Source organism: Suricata suricatta, chromosome 11, assembly GCF_006229205.1.
Source record: "Suricata suricatta isolate VVHF042 chromosome 11, meerkat_22Aug2017_6uvM2_HiC, whole genome shotgun sequence".
Classification (NCBI taxonomy): domain Eukaryota; kingdom Metazoa; phylum Chordata; class Mammalia; order Carnivora; family Herpestidae; genus Suricata; species Suricata suricatta.
Genome location: NC_043710.1, coordinates 10660994 through 10684249, shown reverse-complemented (window position 1 = coordinate 10684249; position 23256 = coordinate 10660994). Strand labels below are relative to the sequence as shown.

General features: G+C 39.6%; 3 protein-coding genes and 1 non-coding gene across 4 annotated transcripts in view; 2 read left to right on the top strand and 2 right to left on the bottom strand.

Moving 5' to 3' along the window:
• The window catches only part of LOC115306084 (olfactory receptor 10V1-like), a 61084-nt gene that overhangs the window by 13818 nt on the left and 24010 nt on the right, over positions 1–23256 (top strand). The gene's annotated exons all lie outside the window — the stretch shown is intronic.
• Positions 1–23256, top strand: part of LOC115306083 (olfactory receptor 10V1-like) — a 50337-nt gene that overhangs the window by 13884 nt on the left and 13197 nt on the right. The window lies entirely within an intron of this gene.
• Positions 13847–13948, bottom strand: LOC115272858. The gene has a single exon (XR_003900508.1). It is a non-coding gene; the product is annotated as a U6 spliceosomal RNA (small nuclear RNA).
• LOC115306085 (olfactory receptor 10V1-like) lies at positions 19020–19951 on the bottom strand. The gene is given in 2 exon segments (XM_029956287.1): positions 19020–19586; positions 19589–19951. Coding segments are annotated over 2 exon segments (930 nt in total).

Here is a 23256-nt window from a genome sequence, read left to right as displayed (position 1 = left end):
AACCAAAGAGTGGGAGGTTTAACCAACTGAGCCACTCAGGCGTCCCCTACTTAAGGTTTTTAATTCTTCATTCATTGAGTTTATATCGACAGCACACTCCTTATTGTGTCCATCATTGAATTTCAACAATAAAGTTTTAGACTATAGTAGCTCACTTTCTTCATAATTCTTTAAATTACACGTGTCAACTAAGATACTGAAAAGACCACAAAATTCTCTTCGTAGTTAAACCTTTCTTTGAAAGATAATATTGCTGTTTTCAATAGAGAAAAATAATAAATTATTTTGAAAGTACATTTTAGATAAGAGAGGAGCTGATTGGGGGATTCACAATTCACAGTTGAAATAAGTATTGCTCCTGGGTTGTTTTTTTTTTTTTTTTTTTTAATTTTCCGGGTTGGAGAAGTTGTTATCATGTCCAGTGACTTTGAAAATTTTACCTGGCATCAATATATATATTGTGTAAATGTCACTGGTGGCTTTTTTGGGAAATAATTTATTGGTCTCTTTGATTGCTTCCAAGGGCATTATGTACAATAAATTTTGGTGCCTGCATTATATTGCTTTAAAAGGTTAATTTACATAAAATATTATGCCAAATTATAACTTGGAAAAGTACACTTAAAAGATACTTTCTAAAGTGTATCTTTGGCTTGCATTCTAGAAACTATATCCTTTTTTATATCATCAGCAATTTTCTTTTTTAAAAACTTTATTTAAATTCAAGTTAGTTAAATTTTTTAATGTTTATTTATTTTGAGAGAGAGAAAGTGGAGGAGGGAGAATCCCAAGCAGGCTCTCTAGGAGGAGCTCAAACTCACAAACCATGAGATCATGACCTGAGCAAAATCAGGAGTCAGATGCCTAACCTGTGAACTGTGAGATCATGACCTGAGCCAAAGTTGGTCACTTAACTGACTGAGCCATTCAGGTGCCCTGATTTATTATATATTTAAAAAGTTCATGTTATTTTTCTGCTCTGTGGCCCACTTTATACTTCTCCCTGTATATTTTTTTCTTCTTAAATTCCGTTTGATTTTCTAGCACGATCTCAAGTTTACTCTGTGTTCTAATCTGGCCATTTCCCATCTCCATACCTTTGCTCATCTCATGTCATTGTACTAGACGTCCTAGGGTATCTTGCTGTCAAACCCCAACCTTTCCTAAAATTCTACTTAAAGAAGTATTTTCTCCATGAATCCTCTCCTAATAGCATCGTTAGGAACAGGATCTTTAAACTTTCTTAGTTCTTTATGGGAACCTTGTTTATGACATTGTCTTATAGGTAATTGCGTATTTAAAAGATTATTGGACTACATATCTGATTAAGGGTGGATACAATGATGAATTTATTTGTATTTATTTATTATGTTTTATTCTCAAGTTAGTTAACATACAGTGTAGTCTTAGCTTCAGGAGTGGAAACAGTGATTCATCTCTTATGTCTGACACCCAGTGCTCATCTCAGAAAGTGCCCTCCTTAAGGCCCATCACCCATTAAACCCCCACGCCCCCATCCCCATTGCCCCTCAGTTTGTTATCTGTATTTAAGAGTTTCTTATGATTTGCCTCCCTTTCTGTTTTTATTTTACTTTTCCTTTCCCTTCACTTGTGTTCATCTGTTAAGTTTCTCAAATTCCGCATATGAATGAAATGATATATACTTGTCTTTCTCTGACTGACTTATTTCACTTAGCATAATAACCTCCAGTTCCACCCACGTTGTTGCAAATGGCAAGATTTCATTCTTATACATCACTGAGTAGTATTCCATTGTATGTATGTATATACACACATATGTATACACACACACACCACATCTGCATAATCCATTCATCATTTGATGGACATTTGGGCTCTTTCCATACTTTGGCTATTGTTGATAACACTGCTATAAACATTGGGGTGCATGTGCCCCTTCAAATCAGCATTTTTGTATCCTGTGGACAAATTCCTAGTAGTGCAATTGCTGGATTGTAGGGTAATTTTTAATTTTCTGAGGAAACTCCACACTGTTTTCCAGAGTGGCTGCACCAGTTGGTGAATTTATTTAAAAAAATTTCTACATATGTAGTTAGTAATAGCTATTTGTTAACTTAAATCAATCTTCTTGGGCACATAAATGATGAGACATCAAAGATATGTGATATGAAAAGAAGTACTTTAGGCTGGAAAGCCTTGCTCGTTCGTGGGACTCACAACTGATTTTTGTTCACTCAAAGGATTTGTTTTGAATGTTCTCGTTGTGCTAGAAGATGTATTAGTATTTAACTTTGCAATTGACCTGAGAAGGGGCAACAATAAAAAGGAACCTATAGGAACTGTCCCCCTAAAGGAGCAGAATTTTAAAACAGAATGAGGACTGCTCTTGGTGAGACAAGAGATTTTAAAAGGAGCTTCCAGGAAAATAGAATTAGTCAATGAGAGCATAAGAGACAATGGGAAAATCTTGAAAGACTAGGTATAGATGCTGTAGAAGAGACAGAGATGAACGTATCACATTGCAGTAGGGATTAGAACAACCTAAAAATGATTGGTTAGTAACTATATTTTAGGCAAATTGGACAAATCAGAGTTAAGAATTCGACTTCCTAGAGCCATAGCCATAAAGTTGCCAGGAGAGAGAAAAGGTAAGGTGAGTATAAAATTTCCAAAAGCCATGAAGAATGAATGCTGTATTTTCTCAAGGAGATGGGAACCAGAGAACAAATAGATATTGCAGAACTTAGGTGAAGACTGAGGCCACAATAGATGGCCATGGGGTTCATCTCTAAGCCAAAATAAGATGTGTTTTGGGGGGAGCGACTAAGATTACCTCCAAATGTAAGCATCCTGCCAATCCTGATATATCATGAGAGAGAAGAAACTTGGTACATGGTCTACTTTTTATCTTCAAATGGAGATTTAAAAAAAGCAACTGAACTTGGATACTCCACAAGTTGTATCTACTAAGTCAATCTGTGGTTTGAGTTTATTTACCATAAACTAAGAATGATAAGCTTATGAAACCTCTACCCTTTTTATTTTAGCTTTGAGAACAGAAAACTTGAAGATACAGGAATTTTCAGGAAAACAGAAAGAAAGAAAGAAAGAAAGAAAAGGAAGGAAGGAAGGAAAGAAAGAAAAACTTTATTTTGTGAGATCCCAGATGTAAAACAAAAACCAGCAAGAAGAAGAAGTTATAGAGAGATAACTTTTAGTTCTATAAAAAAGGAATACCTCATTGGTTCTGGTTCTGGGTAAAATGGAGTAAGCATACTCTATCGACTCCCTCCCACTGAATGCAGCCATAAAACGTGGACAGAAAACAAGGAACAGCCAATTGAGGACTCTGAAAAGCAAAGAGTAACACGTAGCTTGGGAAAGAAGATCAGAATTAAAAGTACAATTGAACTGGTGGTTGGTTCACCTCTTTTTGTTCCTTCTCCCGCACCCTCTGGCCAGGACTCAGGGCAGCCTGAAACCCAGAAGTGGGCACATTGGCATGGATAGAAAAGGTTCTGTGAAGAACCACCTAGTTCAGACTGAGAAAGGGATCTCCTGCTGATGACCATGGCAGCAGTGGGACCCACAGGCATCTAAAACTCAGGGGGAGTTTACCTTTCTCTCCAATCAAAGAACTTGTCTCTAGAAGGTGGGGTGAGCTTGTCTCTAGAAGGTGGGTTTTTTCTCTCCCGTCTTCCTGCTATTTGGACTCAGACCTGGGTGTAGTCCAGGGAACCTCCCTTCAGAGTAGGTAAATAAAGCCTCAGCCTTCTGACCAAACAGGAGAACGCAGGGACCTGAAAGTACCAGGGAGATTTTGCAGAGGGAGGAGCTCCAGAAAGTGACTCAGTAAAGTTGTTTGTGAATTCCTGGGCTCACCCCTGAGTCAGAAATGGGTGGAAAGGATTCCAAACAGCATACTGAAGACTTTGAGAGTGAAACTAAGAGATAAACCACTTTCCAAGTGCCAGACTGGTCATTGGGTAGAACATTGTGGAACATATCTGAATATCATATCAAAGGCTTTGAAAATGGAACTGACATTGAAATCACAACATAAAAAGGGGGGTGGTTGTGGTAAAAGAATTTCCAACACATTGAATGCAATAACCAGAGAAATTATTGAGGCTAGTGTTGATAGTAACCCTGCCAACTCTAGTGTCTGGAAGAGAACAAGGGTGGGGAATAGATGGTAAGGATTTGGGGACCACTGTGAAATGTTGATCCCTTCCCAACCAGACTCTTTTCTAGAGTAGTGGATCTTAAGCTTTATTATGTATTAGAGTCACATGGAAGGCTTGTTTAAACTCAGATTGCTGGACCCCCACCTTCTCCTACTTCTGATTAAGTAGATCTGGGGTGGGGCCTGAGAATTTGCTTTTGTAATGGGTTTGCAAGTGATGGGGATGCTTCTGGTCCTGGGACCTGCACATTGAGGGTCACTGCCATAAAGTAGCATGGCAGAGGAGCCAACTTGGTGTTGAGTGATTATTTGGATTATTAGTTGAATAATTGAGAAGCTAGTCAGGATCCTTTGTGACTTAACATTTTTGTGTAGCAATTATGTGTTAGATATTAAACACACACACACACACACACACACACACACACACACACAATTTGTCCCTAACCCTAATCTCCAGGAACACCTACTTCTTCTACTTCCTTTCTATTTCTTCATCTCCTCCTCCTCCATCCTCCCCATCCTCACTCCTCATTGATTTTTCTTCTCTTTCTGTAGCAACTATTGTGTTAGCTATTGAAAAAAAAGTAGGTAATTTTCCTGACCTTCTGGAACAAGAAGAACTCTTTTTATTTGCCTTGTGATCCCTCTTCCTCTTTCCCTTTCTTCTCCTCCCTCTCTCCCTGCTTTTGCTCCCTACTTGTTTTGGCTACAATAACAAAACATGGTTGGAATTCTCATCAGAACAATGAGAATTCTCATCACAATGATGACTCAGAAGAAGCCCCAGAATTTTTCCTCCAGTTGTTCCTCACAAGTTGTTTCAACATTGGACACTGAATTCCATTGGCTCATAGATACTCTAATGCCTTTAGGCTCATTTCATTGTTGGCCACCTATTTCTGAGTTTTCCACGTGAATAATGGGTTTACCATTGGGATTCAATGATTCATTTACAATTTTTGTGAACTGAATACACAAGGTATATACATAAAGCAATCTTTAGAAAATTAAACTAAAAGTCCTTTTATTTGCAATTAAGCCCAACACCTTCACACTGGATACTCCTACTGTAATTTTTTGGTCTTTGGGATTTGGGCAGAAAGAGGCAGAACCCAAGAAAGGTAACAGAGTAACTAGTTTTACCAAGCCCTGGAAAAATAGGAAAGGAACTTTTTGAATGTCAAAAATGAAAACAAATACTGTATGTAGAGTATGACATATCCCAGAAGAGATTAGTATCCAAAATATAAAGACCTTATACAACTCAACACACACACACACACACACACACACACACACACACACACACACACTTAAAAATGGGCAGAAAACATGAACAGACATTTCCCCAAAGAAGACATACAGATAGCCAAAAGACACATGAAAAAGATGCTCAACATCATTCATCATCAGGGAAATGCAAATCAAACCAGAATGAGATATCACCTCATACTTGTCAGATGGTTAAAATAAAAAATACAAGAAAGAAGGATAGGCCAGGATGTGGAGAAAAAGGAACTCTTGTGTGTGTTGGTGGGAATGAAAACTGGAGCAGCCACTATGGACAACAGCATGGAGGTTCCTCAAAAAATTAAAAATAGAATTAGCATATGATCTAGTAATTCCACTACTGGGTGCAAATATGAAAAGACTAATTCAAAAAGATATCTGCACCCTATGTTTAGTGCAGCATTATTTAAAATTGCCAGTTATGGAAGCAGCCCAAGTGTGCTTCAACAGATGGATGAATGAAGATGTGGCATATAGACAATGCAATATTACTCAGCCATAAAGAAGAATGAAATCTTGCCATTTGCAACAACATGAATGGATCTAGAGGGTATAATGCTAAGTATAAATCAGAGAAAGACAAATACCATGTGATTTCACTTATAGTTGGAATTTAAGAAACAAAATAAATTAACAAAGGAAAAAGGAGACAAACAGTCCCTTAAAAAAAAAAGGAACATGTTAGAATCTTATCAAAAATCTTATCAAAAACTCTGTCTACAAAAGGTTTGTAATGACATAGGAAGTGAATATGATTTTTAGTGAAAAAAGATAATATGTAATTAGAAGTATGTTAAAGATATGCTGTCAAATGGAAATTTAACAAGATGCTGATAACAGTTGTTTTTTAGTGCTGGGAATAAAGGTGATCTTTAAAGAACATTTTATTTTTATCCATTTAAACACTGTAATAAGCATACTCTGGTTTCTCTTCAGATCGCATAAATCTTTCGCCTTTTAAACACTGTAATAAGTATGGATGACTTTTATCATGACAATAATGTCACATTTAAATTTAAGCGTGCACTTAGGTTGCTGGGCAAGTCAACTTACTTGTTTGGATATGCAGTCTTCCCTGATAGTCCTATTATTAGTTTACTGAGAGGGAAGCATAAAAATTCAGGAGAGCAGCTTACTTGGCATCACAAAGACCAGGGGCAAGTCATTCAAACTCTGGTGAACCCTTCATTTGCCAAATGAAGGTAATATAATGACAAACTAGGAACATTTTGATCTTGAGGATCAAGTACATGTGAAGACATTCTGTAAATGGAAATTCACTATACAATTGAAAAATATTAGGAGCACGTGGGTGCCTCAGTCAGCTGAGTATCTGACTCTTGATTTTGGCTCAGATCCTGATCCCAGGGTTGTGGGATTGAGCCCTGCTTCAGGGGCTGAGTGTGGAGGCTGCTTAAGATTCTCTCTCTCTCTCTCTCTCTCTCTCTCTCTCTCTCTCTCTCCCCCTCTCTCCCCCTCTCCCCCACTCATGCACATGCGCTCTCTCTCTCTAAAAGAAAAAAAGAAATGAAAAACATTTTTGTTTCTGAGGTTAAATTCCTAGCTAGAACATGAAGATCGATAACCATGATAGCATGTTCTAGAGGGCAGGCTGTGGGAAACTGCTGTATTCTTTTTTTTTTTTTATGTTTATTTGTTTTTGAGAGAGAGAGAGAGAGAGAGAGAGAGAGAGCGAGCGCGCATGAGGGTGGAGGTGCAGAGACAGAGGGGGAACAGAGGATCCAAAGCAGGCTTGCCTTGGATCTGACAGCAGAGAGCCTGATGTGGGCTTGAACTCACAAAGAACTCAGAACTGGGAGATCATGACCTGAGCCGAAACCAGACACTTGACCAACTGAGCCTCTCCAGTGCCCCAGGAAATTACTGTGTTCTTTAATTCCATGTGGTCAGCCAGAAAGAGTACTTGGCTAAGAACCAGGTTGGCTTGGATTCTAGGTCTGGTATTTTCCACTACTGGCCTGATAACCTTACGAATGTCCGTCCTACTTTTTTTTTCCCCCCCAAAAATTAGAAGGTCATGTTAGATGGTCTTTAAGGGCCCTCAATATATCACCAATCATTGGTCGCAAAATGACTCATACAAAACTTTGCAACTGGAAAGTAATTTTTCACAGAAGGCATAATGCCAGCATTTGCTTACAGTCATTAGGTTGATTTGTTTAACTGTCTCCCTTGGCTGATATTCTGCACTAGGTACAGATTTGGTGAGAGGAAATGAACCAATTACAATGTGGGAGCCAAGTTTTCATAAAGCCGATGATGAAGTAGATCATGGAGTTTCCTGTTTAGAGCCATGCACTCAATCCAGACAGATCATTCTGAGAACTTTTTGTGTGCATTCAAGTGTGAACTGGACTTAATCAGAACATTTAAATTGAAGTGAGCTGTACTGTATCAGACTATTTAAGTTCAAGTTTTGCTTCTCTCTCTCTTACTAGCTGGGTGACCAGGGCAAATGCCTTAACTGTCTTGATGCTCTATTTCTCAATCACAAAGTTGTATATTATAATGTCAGCTTGGTAGGGATTCTATTAAAAGGATAAACACAATAATATTCTTAGAATAGCTTTATATATGAAAAAAAGTCTGTATACAGGAAGGACTCTGACATTCAAAAGGTAAGTCATCTGGAAGTACAGCATTGTCTGTTTTTACCCATCTTAATGAAGGAAGCTGGTAAACGGAATAATCAAAGCCCATGAGTATTGAAGAAAAGTAAGGGAACAAAAGAAATAATTGGTTTCAAAACCTGGACAAGAACCAGAAATGGAAGTTGGAGTTCTGAATGTTGACACTTGGAGCAAGAGATTTGTCAGGAGACCAGGACTTCAGCTGGGTAATTATCTGCTCCCCAGATTCAATACCCTGGGCCTTAATAAGTGAAGTTAGGACCTTTAGGGATATGCATGTGGGCATGATAGGATAATTCTCAAGTGACACTGTGTGACCCTAAGGCATAAACATCACACTCAAGAATAAAGTTGAATTTGTGTTAAATTATCTCTAGCAAAGAGAACTCAGATAATAATGGGAAAGAAAGACTCAGCACACATCTAAATAATGGATACCAGTTCCCAAATACTGGGGTCGATAGTTTAGAGATATTTTCTTGTTTCATGTATTGGCACAACTCATGTTTAAGAATGCACAATTTTCTTTTCTTTTTTCTCTTTCTCATGTCTTACAAAGCTGTAGTATCTTGATTAATTTATTCCTCAGATTCTTGATACCTTGGAAAAATAGATATGCTTTCTTTCTCAATAGTAAAATAAACAATTCTATTAGCTGCTCATGGCAGTCCAAATGTCAGTCTTGCTCTCTCTCTGGTGTTCCTCTCCAATTCTTATCCTAGGAAATTCTAGCTCACCCTCTCACATACTCCAGTGCCACACATGGGAAGGCTTGGTCCTTTACCGCAGGCTGTCATCCCCCATGTCCCTCACAGCACATCTATCACTGTCAGCCTTTGCTGCATCAGATCGTGGTGGTTTGTTAGTATGTTTGTTACCCCGTCTAAACTGTGAGCTACTTAGAACATGTCTTTTCCATCTTTAGGTTCCAAGATCTCCTATAATATCTGATGTTGAGTATGGGATGAAACTAGAAGAGAGTTGGGAGGTACTCACTGCCTGAATTCTTGATCTAGATTTTGACCCACGTCTCTTCTCTGAATCGGATGTATGTTTATTTTTATTTTTTGCAAGTATCTTCTCAGTGTCTTTACACAGTGGATGTATGTTTAAAATTGGAGCCAAGAAAAGGAAGACTTGTGATGATTATTCATTTCTTCTCTTGGCTTGCTTCCTATCTTTCCCCACTGCTCCATTCTTTAATTTCTCTCATCTTTCTTCTCTTCTTATCTGTAGTAAATAAAAATATTTATAGTCTAAAAAAGACAGCAATGAATTATAACCTATTCCTGATTATATGCTGATATAAATATGTAATATGTAAAATGGTATAAATATGTAAAATATATATCTCCCATACAGTATGATTCCAAATAATTTATATAGATACTCCTGCACAGTTGAGCATGACTCCCTCTCCCCAACTGTTTTTCCCCTTCCCTCCCCCATAGTCCTCTGCTAAGTTTCTCCTGTTCCACTTATGAGTGAAAACATATGGTATCTGTCCTTCTTTTCCTGACTTATTTCGCTTAGCATGATACCCTCGAGTTCCATCCATGTTGCTACAAATGGCCAGATTTCATTCTTTCTCATTGCCGTGTAGTATTCCTTTGTGTATATATACCACATCTTCTTGATCCATTCATCTGTTGATGGACATTTAGGCTCTTTCCATGATTTAGCTATTGTTGAAAGTGCTTCTATGAACATTGGGGTACATGTGCCCCAGTGCATCAGCACTTTTCTATCCCTTGGGTAAATCCCTAGCAGTGCTATTGCTACGACTCCCTATTCTTTACATGTGGGCTGATTGTGGTGACTTCCAAAGAATACGATTTGGAAAGGGAGAATGGAGAGTAATACTGGAGAAACCTGACAAATACCACCCCTGGCATGTGATGGAAGTCAACATCAATTGAGAAGTCATGTTGATAGCACGTACCCTTGATATGATGTGATGAGAATGGCACTTTATCTCTGTGTCTTTCTTTCAAAAAACCCATAACTCCTTGTCTAAGCATCAAATTCAGTTTGAAGGACATTCTACAAAATACCTGACCAGGACTTCTCAAACTGCCAAGGTTATAAAAAATAAGGAAGTCTAAGAAACTCACAGCCAAGAAGGACCTACAGAGACATGATGGCTGAATGCAGTATGGTATCTTTGATGGAATCTTTGAACAGAAAAAAGGACATTAAGTAAAAAAAATAAGGCAATCCAAATAAAGCATGAGCTTTAGTTAGTAATAAGGTGTAAGTGTTGGTTATAGAGTTATGACAAATGTACTATAGTAATGTTAACAATGGGGGAAATTGAGTGCTTTGTGTACAAGGTCAGTCTTACCTAAAGTAGATATTCCCCAGTTACTTCCTATTGCATTACCATGGTTACTGCCTTCATAATAACTGCAGTCTGTCATGATCATTTTTATTTGTTTACTGTCTGTCTCTCCCATTAGATTATCAACTTCATGAGGGCAAAGATTTTCTCTGCTCACTCACTGTTGCTTTCCCACTATGTTGCAGGTTGCCACACATAGCAGATGTTCAATAAATAGCCATAGAATGAGTGAAGGGAGGAATTACTGATAGGTCTTACTAAGACTTGAAGGATCATTGCAGCTGGAGCAGAACTAACTCATTACATTACATTATGAGTAAAGCATACTTCATGCTTTCTCTAAAGAGAGGTTATAGGGAAAGTACCTTGATAGCTAGGCTCCATTTCTCCCTTCCTCTACCCATTTTTTTCTTTTCTTTTTTCTTTCTTTCTCTCTCTCTCTCTCTCTCTCTCTCTTTCTTTCTTTTTCTTCCCCTTCCTTCCTTTCCTCATTCCTTCTTTCCTTCCTTCCTCTCTCTCTTTCCTCTCCTTCCTCCTTCTTTCCTCCCTCCCTCACTTTTTTCTTCTCTCTCTCTTTCTTTCCCTTCCTTTCTCCCTCCTTCCCTTTATCTTCCTTCCTTTTCTTCTACTTTTCTTCCTTCCTTCTTTCTTCCCACCCTTTTCCCTCCCCCCCTCTCTTTCTTTCTTTCTTTTTTCTTTCTTTCTAATAGAAAGAATAATGTCCTCAAGCATTCTGTGAAGCATAGCCTGGAGTTTCTTCTTGGAAGGTGGGTAAGTAAGGGTACTGACATATATTTGTTCCTGCTGGGAAGTTCTTCACTTCTTTTCATCTCTTAAGTAAGTCAACTGGAAGAAATACATATACCAAAGGAGACTCAGACTTTCTCTATCAAGGGGTCATCACTGAAGCAGAAGCACCTATCTACTTCGGGTAAAGAACATCTCTGTGCACAGCTGGGGGCTTCCCCCTTCTTGGGATCACTGAAAGCAAGGATAGGACACAGGAGCTGGGAAACGTGAAAAGTCAGTCACAAAAGAATAGTTGAATGGTAGGCCCTGGGTGAAGTATGTGATCCCACAGGACTAAGGACAGTACTTTACATGTTCTGTGTTTGTCTTTGGAGTATTTCTGTGCTGTGATTGGTGTGTTCAGTTTCTTCCAATAGGTTATTTACCCTGTAGTTCTCCAGATAATTAAATGTTTGTTTATTTTTGAGAGAGGCCAGGAGAGAGAGCAGTGGAGGGGCAGAGAGAGAGAGAGGGAGTCAGAGGATCCGAAGCTGGCTCTGTACTGTCAGTGCAGAGCGCCTGATTCAGGGCTTGAACTCATGAACTATGAGATCATGACCTGAGCTGAAGTCAGACACTTAATTGACTGAGCCACCCAGGCACTCCTCCAGATACTTTTTTTGAGTGTCACCCATTCATTGTGGCAAGTCTTGTGAGATATTAGAAGACAAATTAGTCATGTTGTCTGCCATCAATGAGGTCAGCATCTGACTTGGGAGATAGACACAAGGACATGAAATGTGAGTCAGGTGCATTGTAAGATTGTCCTTTGAAAGGAAGGTTAGGATAGAGAAGGGAGAGACAAGAAGAGTTACATAAAGCCTCATAGTGGAGGCAAAGACTGAGCTGGCCCCAAAAGGATGACTGTAAATTAATGACTAATAAATTAATTCAATCTTTTCAGGATTTCTAGGCACCAAGGGAACAAAGAGAGTTTCTTCTGCCAGAGAGGTCACAGTGTACTTGAGAGAGAGAAAAAGGGGCACTACGGGGTTACAGATGTTGTGATGGAGTTATACACAAGGCACAAAGGGGACAAGGGGACAGTGTGGTCACTTGTCCTGGTGCAGGCGGTGGTGGTGGTCAGGAAATCCATTGTAGATGAAGTGCTGCTGAGCAGAGCAGCTCAATAAAAAATACATTTCTTTAAAAGATGTGTCCAGGGCCCCCCGGGTAACTCAGTCAGTTGAGCATCTGACTTTAGCTCAGGTTATGATCTCATAGTTTGTGGCTTCAAGCCCTGAATTGGTCTGTGTGCTGATAGCTCAGAACCTGGGGCCTGCTTCGGATTCTGTGTCTCCCTCTTTCTTCCCCTCTCCCCACTCTCAAAAGTAACTAAACATTTAAAAAAAGAATAAATAAATGGTATGTCCTAGAAAAGACTGGTGGTATACCACTTAGGGTTTCTTTTTAATGCCTATTTATTTTTGGGAAAGAGCATGAGTGGGGGAGGGGCAGAGAGTGAGAGTGAGAGCAAGAGAATCCCATACAGGGTCCATACTATCAGCACAGAGCCTGACTTGGGATTTGATCTCATAAACTGTGAGATAATGACCTGAGCTGAAATCAAGAGTTGGATGCTCAACCTACTGAGTCACCCAGGTGCCCCTGGGTTACTTGGTCTTAATTTGTGTCTTGAGGGAGTGCATCTGATTGGTGGAAACGAAACACATCATCCTAAATTGCTAGAAAGTCTGGGAGTTTTTAACTCTTTAGATCCTGAAGTATGTGAAGACTCATCAGATGGTGGTTGAAACAGATGATGTGTGCACACCATGTTGCCAAATTCTCCATGGGCTCCGTGACTTTGAATGGCAAAGGCTTAGTACCGTACCCTGGTTAGGAGGGCAGTCTAACTGGACTGGGCAAATTAAAGATCAGAAAGTTGTCCCACACTAGTCTAATACAAGATTCAAGTTTGTAATTTATAGTTAACACACACACACACAACACAGCCGGTTATCTGCTATTCTACTGCTATCATGCTCATATCCTTTATTTTGTTGTATTTATTTTTTATTGAGATATAATTGACATATAACATCATATTAGTGTCAGGTGTATGACATAATGATTCGATGTTTGTATATCGTTGCAAGATGATCCCCACAACAAATCTAGTTAACATCCATCACCATGGTTACAATTTTTTTTCTTGGGATGGGACCTTTTCAGATCTTGTCTTTTAGAGACTATCAAATGTGTAACACAGTATTGTTAACTATGGTCACCATGTTGCACACTACATCCCCAAGATTTATTTTTCATCAATGGAAGTTTGTACCTTTTGAGCCCCTTTGCCCATTTTGCCCATCTCACATCCTCTACCACTGATAGGTTCTCTGTATCTATGAGTTCAGTCTTTTATCTTATTTTTTATTAAAAAAATTTTTTTTACATTTATTTATTATTGAGAGACAAAGGACAAACAGGGTAGGGGCAGAGAGAGAGGGAGACACAGAATCTGAAGCAGGTTCCAGGCTTTGAGCTGTCAGCATGGAGCCAGACGCCGGCTGGAACCCGCGAACTGCAAGATCATGACCTGAGCCGAAGTTGGTTGCTCAACAGACTGAGCCACCCAGGCGCCCCGAGTCTTTTATTTTTAAAAATCTGGAACAGTTCATGAATTTGCACGCCATCCTTGTGCCGGCTCCATGCTCATCTCAATATGGTTCCATTTTAGCACACGTGCCGTGAAACGAGCACTTGTTTCTTTTCTTTTAAATAACGAGAAAGTCACATGGCAACGTCTGACTTTTGAAACCACCTTTGGGAGGGTGTGTTTCCCAAGTTTTCTGTTTTCCCACAGAATCCCAGCACTCAGACTTTCTATCCTGGTTGGGAGAAGACAAGGGTTAACTGCTGCCCCACATTGTTCATTTTCACTTGCTGATTGAGAAGCAGCCGGAATTGATTACCTTTGGGGTAGGATAGAAGCCTATCCAAGGTGAGCAGAAATGGACTGAATATTGATAGACATGAACAGAAAGTGGGAGATTTAAGGAATCAAAGTTAGTGCTTGCACATATCTTAGATGTTATCTAGTTTAATTCTTTTATTTTCTAGATACTGAGACCAAGGCTTGCAGGATGAAAGTGACTTTCCCAGTTTACAACTCCTAGAAACCGTGTCTCCATGTCTCTCGGATCTCAGTCCCATGATGCTCTCCTTTCAGAGAAGTATGATAGATGTCCTGGTGCCCCGCCCACTCCCTGTGGCCCCGCCCATTCCCTGCTGTCCACTCCGGACTCCTCTCATCTTTCCGCGGCCCCACAGGTTCCTCAGATGTCCCACTGTCAGCCCTATCCCCACGGGCTCACCTGATTTGTTTTTCTAGTGTTTTCCGACTCAACTTTTCTTCATTATTTTCCCTCTGTTCTAAACATTACAACACTGTAAAAGAATGACAAGAAAAAATGAAGGTCTATTTGGGATTTTCTTCCAGGTGGAATTGCAGACTATGCCTGTCCTTTTGGCTCTTAATTGGAATAAAGAGAATATGCATCAATACCATCCACTCTGCAGCAGAGTGAAAGTTATAAATTTTCATAATTTTCTATGAATGATGATAGTTTTAAAATATCCTGCTAAAATTGGGTTAAATATAGCAAAGTATGTGATCTTACTTTTTTAAGTTTACTTATTTATTTTGAGAGAGAGAGAGAGAGAGAGAGAGAATCCCAAACAGGCTCTGCACTGCCAGCACAGAGGCCCATGTGGGGTTTGAACTCATGAACTGTGAGACCATGACCTGAGCCTAAATCAAGAGTAAGATGCTCAACCGACTGAGCCACACAGGTGCCCGTATGTTCTTTAAAAATTTTTTTTTAATGTTTATTTACTTTTGAAAGAGAGAGAGAGAGAGAGAGAGAAGTATGAGCAGGGGAGGGGCAGAGAGAGGGAGACACAGAATCCGAAGCAGGCTCCCATCTCTGCTGTCAGCATAGAGCCCGACACGGGGCTCAAACTCACAGACTGTGAGATCATGACCTGAGCTTAAGTCAGACACTTAACTGACTGAGCCACCCAGGTGCCCCTGTGATCTTCTTTTAATAGGCAATAATAATAGCTACTTACTTCTTTCAGATGGATATTTTATAGTTCCCATTTTTGTTTTTTATTATCTGTAAGTCTTAGGGCATATAGGATTTATAGATATAGAATCAAATAAAGCATTCAAAACTTAATATTAATAATAAATGTTTCAAAAAATTAATAAGAATGTCCAACTCTTGATTTCGGCTCAGATCATGATCTCATGGTTCATGGGACTGAGCCCTGCGTGGGGCTCTGCACTGACAGTGTGGAGCCTGCTTGGGATTCTCTCTCCCTTTCCCCTGCTCATGCATGTGTGCCCTCTCTTTCTCTTTCTGTCTCTGTCTCAAAATAAATAAACATAAAAAAAGAATGTGCTTTATCAGTAACATTTAAAAGAATCTGAAAACCAGAAAAAAAATGATCTCCAAAGGAAATTTTGGTCAATTCCACAGATATTTATGGTGTGCCATCACCATGAAGGGAGCAGTGAAGGATAGAAATGGTAGAAAAAGGGTAGAACACAATCCCTTTGTATAAAGAACAAACAATTTATATAAGTGGCAAGCATCCCCCCGTTGATGTAATTTATCTCTCGATAGTAAATCAGCTGAGTCTAATAAATGCTACCCACTGTACTAGATGCTGGGAATTCAAGATTATGTGCAGATTCTCCATTCCCAAGACACTCACAACTATTGAAGTGTTTCTTTTCCCATTCAGATGCAGCTACAGAAATAAAAAAAATTTATAAATTACCAGTTAATTTCAAAAACAATAAGATAGCCATCTCATTGTGAATTCCTAGTAAAATTCTGGAAATGCATGATTGAACAGGTAATCGTAGGCATTTTGAAAAACCTGATGATACTAAGAGCCCAAATGAAGTGACCCAAGAGAAATCATGCCAAATGCACTCATTTTTAACATAAGACTTCTAAATTGTTAGATTTATACCAGTGCTGTAGCATATTTTGATTGTATGAAAATATTTGATAGGCTTCCCATGATATCTTTCTTGGAGACATGATTTATTATAGATTGGATGGTGAATTGATTATTATTTTTTTAAGAATTAAAAAAATGTTTTTTATGTATTTTGAGAGAGGGAGCAGGAGTATGAGTAGGGGAGGGGCAGACAGAGAGGGAGAGAGAGCATCCCAAACAGGCTCTATCCTGTCATCAGAGCCTGACACAGGGCTTGATCTCAATCCGTGAGATCATGACCTGAACCGAGATCAAGAGTTAGACACTTAACCAACTGAGATACACAGGTGCCCCTGAATTGGTTATTTTTTGTTGAAATATATAATTTCAAACCCAATGACTTAAAATATTGATCATTTTATTAGCCCATGTTTCTGTGGGTCAGCATTTTGGGCTAGTTTAGCTGGGCAGTTCTTCCCGTGGGGTCACTAAGGTGACTGCAGTTGTTTGGTGGATCAATGGGTTGGTCTAGGGAACCTCCTAGATGGTTTACTCTGGGTGTCATCCTTGCCCAGACTTCTTCATGTGTCATGTTCAGGTCAGGAAGGGAAGACAGACACCAAAGGCAAATGTAAGCCTCTGTTTGCAACATATTTGCTAATGTCCCATTGGCTAAAGCAAATCTCATAGGCATGGGTACAAAGGGGCTGCCCAGAGGCATGGATACAAGGAGGGGAGTTCCACGAGGAGGGTCATAGTTGTGACAGTGTGCCACCGATGGTATTAACTGAGCATATTTCTATCCAGTTGGACAACAATTTCCAAAGAGGAGGACTACCATGTTTCCAATTTCCAAAGAGGAGGACTCATTTATTGTGTTCTATTTTAGATATTGGTTAATGATTTGGACAAAGAAAATGAAATATGATTGTAATTTTGACCATGACATAAAACAACGATGAATAATATAAATCCTGAAGATGACTTTGGCAGTTTGGATCACTTGGACTAAACCAATAAAAAAAAAACCCAGTATATTAGTGGTAAATGAAAAGTCCTACATATATGTTAGTAAAATAAATTGTGGTCAGGCAGCATTGAAAGTCACATGAAACAATATGGAGATTTTACTTGATACCAAATTTATGAGATGTTGAAGTGATCAATACGGATTGATAGAAACATAGTTCACAGGTCATGAAAAGTAACAGTTCCCCAGAATAAAATATTCCCAGTAGATTGTGTTTATTTCTGTGTGAAAATTTGCACAAGGATATAGAACAAGGGAAAATTTAGAAGGTAACTGATATGAGAGCATACAGATATGATCGCCTAGACAGAAAACTGATGGAGTGTTTGCTCTACAGAGAAGAGAACTAAACACTTAAAAGTAGACAAAAAATTCATCCTAAAACTTGGGAGACCTGTCAGGGAGAAGAAAGCTCCAGAAGGAAAAACAGGATCAGTGCAGAAGTTGTTTGTAGAGGGACTTCAGCTCAAACAAATGGGCAGTACTGTACAGTAACAAATGAGTTGTCCAACAAGGAATGTGGTGTCTTACAAGTTAATGATCTCTCTCCTTGGAAGCTCAAACAGAGTCTGGAACACTGAGATGCTGTAGAAGGGATTCTGGTAGAGTCTGAGATTCAAAGAGGCTCATTTTCTCCCTTTCCCATATTTTTATTTATTAAATTTATTTATTAAATTAAATAGCATTTTCCTTCATTACTATGTTTTTTATTGCTGGGGTGCTCTTTAGAAGTTAATGAAAGCTTTCATTTTGGTTAACAAAACAGAATCATGTTAAAAATAAAAGTCTCTGGATGCCTGGGTGGTTCAGTTGATTAAGCGTCTGACTTTGGCTCAGGTCATGATCTCACAGCTCGTGAGTTCAAGCCCCACGTTGGGTTCTGTGCTGACAGCTCAGAGTCCAGAGCCTGCTTCAGATACTGTGTCTCCCTCTCTCTCTGCCCCTCCCCAGCTCATACTCTGTCTCTCTCTCTCTCCTTCAAAAATAAATATTAAAAAAAATTTAGAAAAAAAAGTCTCCCTCTCTTTAGCCAACTATAAAACCTCCCCTTTTTCTTTTCTTCTTCTTCTTCTTCTTCTTCTTCTTCTTCTTCTTCTTCTTCTTCTTCTTCTTCTTCTGCTTCCTTTTTTTTTTTTTGGCATTCATGGCCTGTTTGGCCAATATTATTGTATGAAGATAGCTTCATCTTTAGATTTCTATTAACAAAAAAATTTCTTTTTTTTTATTTTTTAGAGATAGAGAGTGGAAGCAGGAGAGAGGAAACAGAGGGAGAAGGAGAGAGAATCTGAAGCAGGCTCTACTCTCAGCATGGAGCCCCTTGTAGGACTCAATCCCATGACCCTGGGATTATGACCTGAGCTGAAGTCAAGAGTCAGAGGCTCAGCCAACTGAGCCACTCAGCCAGGCGGACCTGTCTTTAGATTTTTAAAATACCTGTGTCTTCATCTTTTGTTAGCCAATTTGGTTTCCTTTTCTAAAAAATGAAGACATTGGTACTTACTATGGGCTAAGTGAGATAACCCATATAAAATGCCTAGTATATAAAGTCCAATAAGTGTTGATGTGCCTCCGTCCAAGCCCAGGACCTCATGCTGCCCTCCATGACAGAGCTTTATCTGAATTACCCAGTAGCATTCCCTTCCTTTGGTGACCCTGGAACAGTGGGCCATATCTCAGTTCACTGAGGACATTCCTGGCTCATGCATGCTGTCCCAGCATAATTATTAATAGCTCCCCATTTCACTCTCAAGTGTTCAATTTTGACAGGTCATGGGATCTTCCTACCTAGAACTTCCTGAGCGTCTTCCTTAGGGCATCTTTCAGTTCCTTGTTCCGCATACTGTAGATCAAAGGGTTTAAAATGGGCGTGATGAAGGTGTAGACCACGGACACCACCCGGCCCATCTCGGGAGAGTAGCTGGAACTGGGAGACAAGTATATAAAGCTGGTGCAGCCATACTGCAGGAGGACCACTAAGATGTGCGAGGAGCAGGTGGAGAAGGCCCGGTGGCGCCCTTCTGCTGACCGGATCCGTAGAACGGCTGCCACGATGAAGACGTAGGAGATGGATATTAGTGAGAGTGGGATGCTTAGGACGATGAAGCTGATGATGTACAGGGCAGTCTCGTGAACGTGTGTGTCTGCACAGGCCAGGCGCAGGACGGCAGGCATGTCACAGTAGAAGTGGTAGATCTCATTGTTGTTGCAGAATGGGAGATGGAAGATCAAAACAGTCAGTGGCAGTGACAGCAGGAACCCCAGCACCAGGGACCCTGCCGTGAGCTCCACACACAAGGGCCAGCTCATGATGTGGGTGTAGCGTAGAGGGTAACAGATGGCTACGAAACGGTCGTGTAGGCCATGACAGCAAGCAGAACACAATCAGCCCCACCCAGGAAGACAAAGAAGAACATTTGGGTCCCACAGCCAGGGATGGAAACAGGAGTCCTGCCCATTGAAAGAAGGTTTGCCAAGGCCAGGGGGGCAATGGCAGATGTATAGAAGATTTCTAGAACTGCCAGGTTAGCCAGGAAAAAGTACATGGGGATGTGGAGGGAGTGGTTGATCTGGACAATGACTGCAATTGTGGTGTTTCCGCTGAGGCTGGTCAGGTACATCATCAGGAAGGCCACAAAAATCCCTACCTGTACCTTAGGGTCAGCTGAGAAAGGACGAAAGAAGAATTGTATCTTTGCAGTTCTATTTATCTCTTCCATGGGTAGTGTATTGGATCTAGAAGAAGGAAAGATGACATGCATCTCTAGGCAGCTCCTGTTTAATATTATATGGTCACATTCCCCTGTTCAATGTTAGAGCACTTTGTGAGGTACTTCAGAGATTATGTGCATGCTTTAATTTTAGAGCCGATCGTGGAATACTATATTTTACGCATATGCCACCCTCCCGTTTCCTCCTCTACCCTGAAAAGGAGGACTGAGAAATCCTCAGTGGTGGAGATTTTGATGCTCTTTGCTTTGATTCTGGTGCCTAGCACCATGGCTGATACAGAAAGCTTTCCAAGAAGTATTTGCAGAATGAATAAATGAGTAAAGTCAGTTTAAAGTTCAAAGTTAGGCGGCGCCTGGGTGGCTCAGTCAGTTAAGCCTCCGACTTTGGCTCAGGTCAGATCTCACATTCGTGGGTTCAAGCACCGCGTCAGGCTTTGTGCTGACAGCTAGCTCAGAGGCCTGGAATCTGTTTTGGATTCTGTGTCTCCCTCTCTCTCTGACTCTCCCCATTTATGCTCTGTCTCTTCTGTATCAAAAATAAATAAAACATTAAAAAATTAAAAAAAATAAAGTTCAAAGTTAGAAGATGGATAAAATAGGGTATTAATTCATCATGGGAAATTTGAAGAAACAAAAACGTTTTAGGAAAGTTTAAGTAGGTTATAATTTAAAGAGAATTGTGGTCCTGGCACACTGTGATATTACAGCACACACTGTGATTTAGCTCAACACCTAGAAACATTGATTCATCCTGCTTTCTCTCCTTTATCCAATTTGTTCCTAAATGCTGATAGTTTGTTCTTCAAAAATTTCTCATATCTATTGCTTCAGTCCTTTTCCACTGCCCCAGTCATTTCTATCCATTTTTATCTTACATTTCTGTTCTTGGCATAGCCTCCTATCTAACCTCCCATTTTCCTTCCTCTTCCCGTTATCATCCATCCTGTTCTCCATTATCACATTATCCACCTACTTAATCATTTTCAGTGCCTTCCTATTGCTTAAATGACCTTCATATTCTTCTGCTTATTATTCTAGTTTCTCTTGGACTTGACTGTTGTAGGCTAATCTCACTATGGCCCCAACTGCCCCTGTCATGTACTGTATACTCTACTCATTGGCCTCTTCTCCATCGTTCTTCTTTGTGGTTCACATACTTCTACTCTCCTTCCAGTCATAAATCTTATTACCTTTTTTGCCTAATCCAAATCCTGCCCAACTTTCAAATTCTGGGTCATGTTCTTCTTTTGTGACGTCTTCCTAAGCCACTCCAGTTAAAGAAAATCCTTCTGTCCTTTCTCTGAAATTCTGTGTTGCTCAGAATATTATGATTTCAGTGCTAGTACACTGTCTTTTACTATATCTCTACATCCTATCCCAAATTATACTCTATGTTCCCTGAGGACAGAGGATGCACCTTATGACAAATTGTCATTTATTCCATGTTAAGTGGTAGGCACAGTGGAAAATGATTTAAATGCATTAGTTCACTTAGTCCGCAAAAGTCACTTTAGGAGGAGATCTGTACTACTATCATCCCATTTTACAGATGAAGACAGAAGGCTTAAAGAGGTTAAGAAATGTTTTGAAGTCACGCAGGTAGAAAATGGGAGAGCAAGAATTTGAATACAGTCTATTTGACCACAAAGCTCTCATGCTTAATCTTGGTTCATACCATACTGCCACCCTCTATAGTGTTTTATATTTCCTAAATAACTTTGTTGATTATATTTTCATCCATAGGTAGAACTCTAGATGGTCTGTGGTAAAAAGAGCACCTAGGATCCGAGACCAAAAATGTTAGATTACAGCATTTTCAGATTTGAGAGGCATAATTGCAATCTAGACTGTTGTTTTATCTAGTGAATGCTGCCCATAACAATGAAACAAAAAGAATCTCCTTTCTCTTCTAAAGAGCATGGAGAAAGGATTTGGTTAAAAACTATGATGTTTGGGTGAAGATGGAGTGTGGTTTAATTCATCCTTCATGAGAGACAGCATGGAAACAAAGAGAAGGTCTTCTGTGATCCAGGCCTGGAGTTCTGAGTGATGCCCTAAGGATCTTTGTAGGAACCTGAAGTTTTAATATCTTGTCTTCTGGTGGCTAAGAGTCTAGTCCCAAAACCATCATAGTAGCTTTGGATTGAACCAAACCTGTGCAGGTGAATACAGATGAATAACTCAATTCAAAAGAAGGACACTAGCAACGAAAATTCCAAATAGTGCCTTCTGTTCATATTTTTTTCCCTCAGTTACCACCTCCTTGGGCACAGGAAGTTCACCCTACCTCTTGGGCATAAATCCACATAATCCACCTAATCTCCTCAAAGCACTTGTGTCTAAATGCAGTGCATAGGCTGTATTGGCTTCATTTCAGTATAAGGTCTAGAAAAGGGAACCAGAAATCAAACATAGAGAAATACTATGAAATCCCGGGGTTCTGAATAAGAAATCCAAGTGCCACATTATCCAGTTTACTATCTAACTATTCTCTTCATTTCTTTATGCAAATTTCCCCACCCATGGTAGTTTCTTCATTGTGAAAAGATAAAGGTGTAACTTAGTTTCTATCTAGAAACTATATCAACTATGGGTTATATGAAGTGCTTTTGTTACTGCAAAGAAGAACCCATGTAGACACATTTCAAAAGATGGTCTTGGACTTTCATTTATTCCAGATGATACCAAAATATTGAACCAAATGTTGGGCATTGTGCAAATAAATAGCTGAAAGCTTTATGGACTATTCTTCATATAAATCCTGAGGGATAATGGTGGTTATTTGGATCTATACATGCTCCCAAAATCATATTCAGAGTGCCTGGGGGCTCAGTCAGTTTAGCATCCAACTCTTGATTTCTCACAATTTGTGGGTTTGAGCCTTGTGTCGGGTTCTGTGCTGGCAGCATGGAGCCTGCTTGGGATTCTCTCTCTCTCTGCCCCCCTCTCTTTGCCTCTCCCCTACTCATGCTCTTTCTCTCTCAAAAACAGATAAACAAACTTAAAAAAAAATAAGAATGCATATATTCTAGAAAGTATAGGGTACAAAGCTGTGTCCCGGACAAAAATTAAGTCCCAGAATCAAGATGATGCAACTTCCTTAAAAGGTCAATTATAACTTGAAAATTTTTGCAAAATTATATCATATAAAAAAGTGGAGACAGTATACATGGAAGGAAGATGTGCATGAATTTTGGGGGATAGGAACATAAGATTTCTAAGTGATTTCTTGCTTGTGATTGCTCGCCAGTCCTTAGTCAATATAAATTGACTCTCATTCTCATTAATTAGTC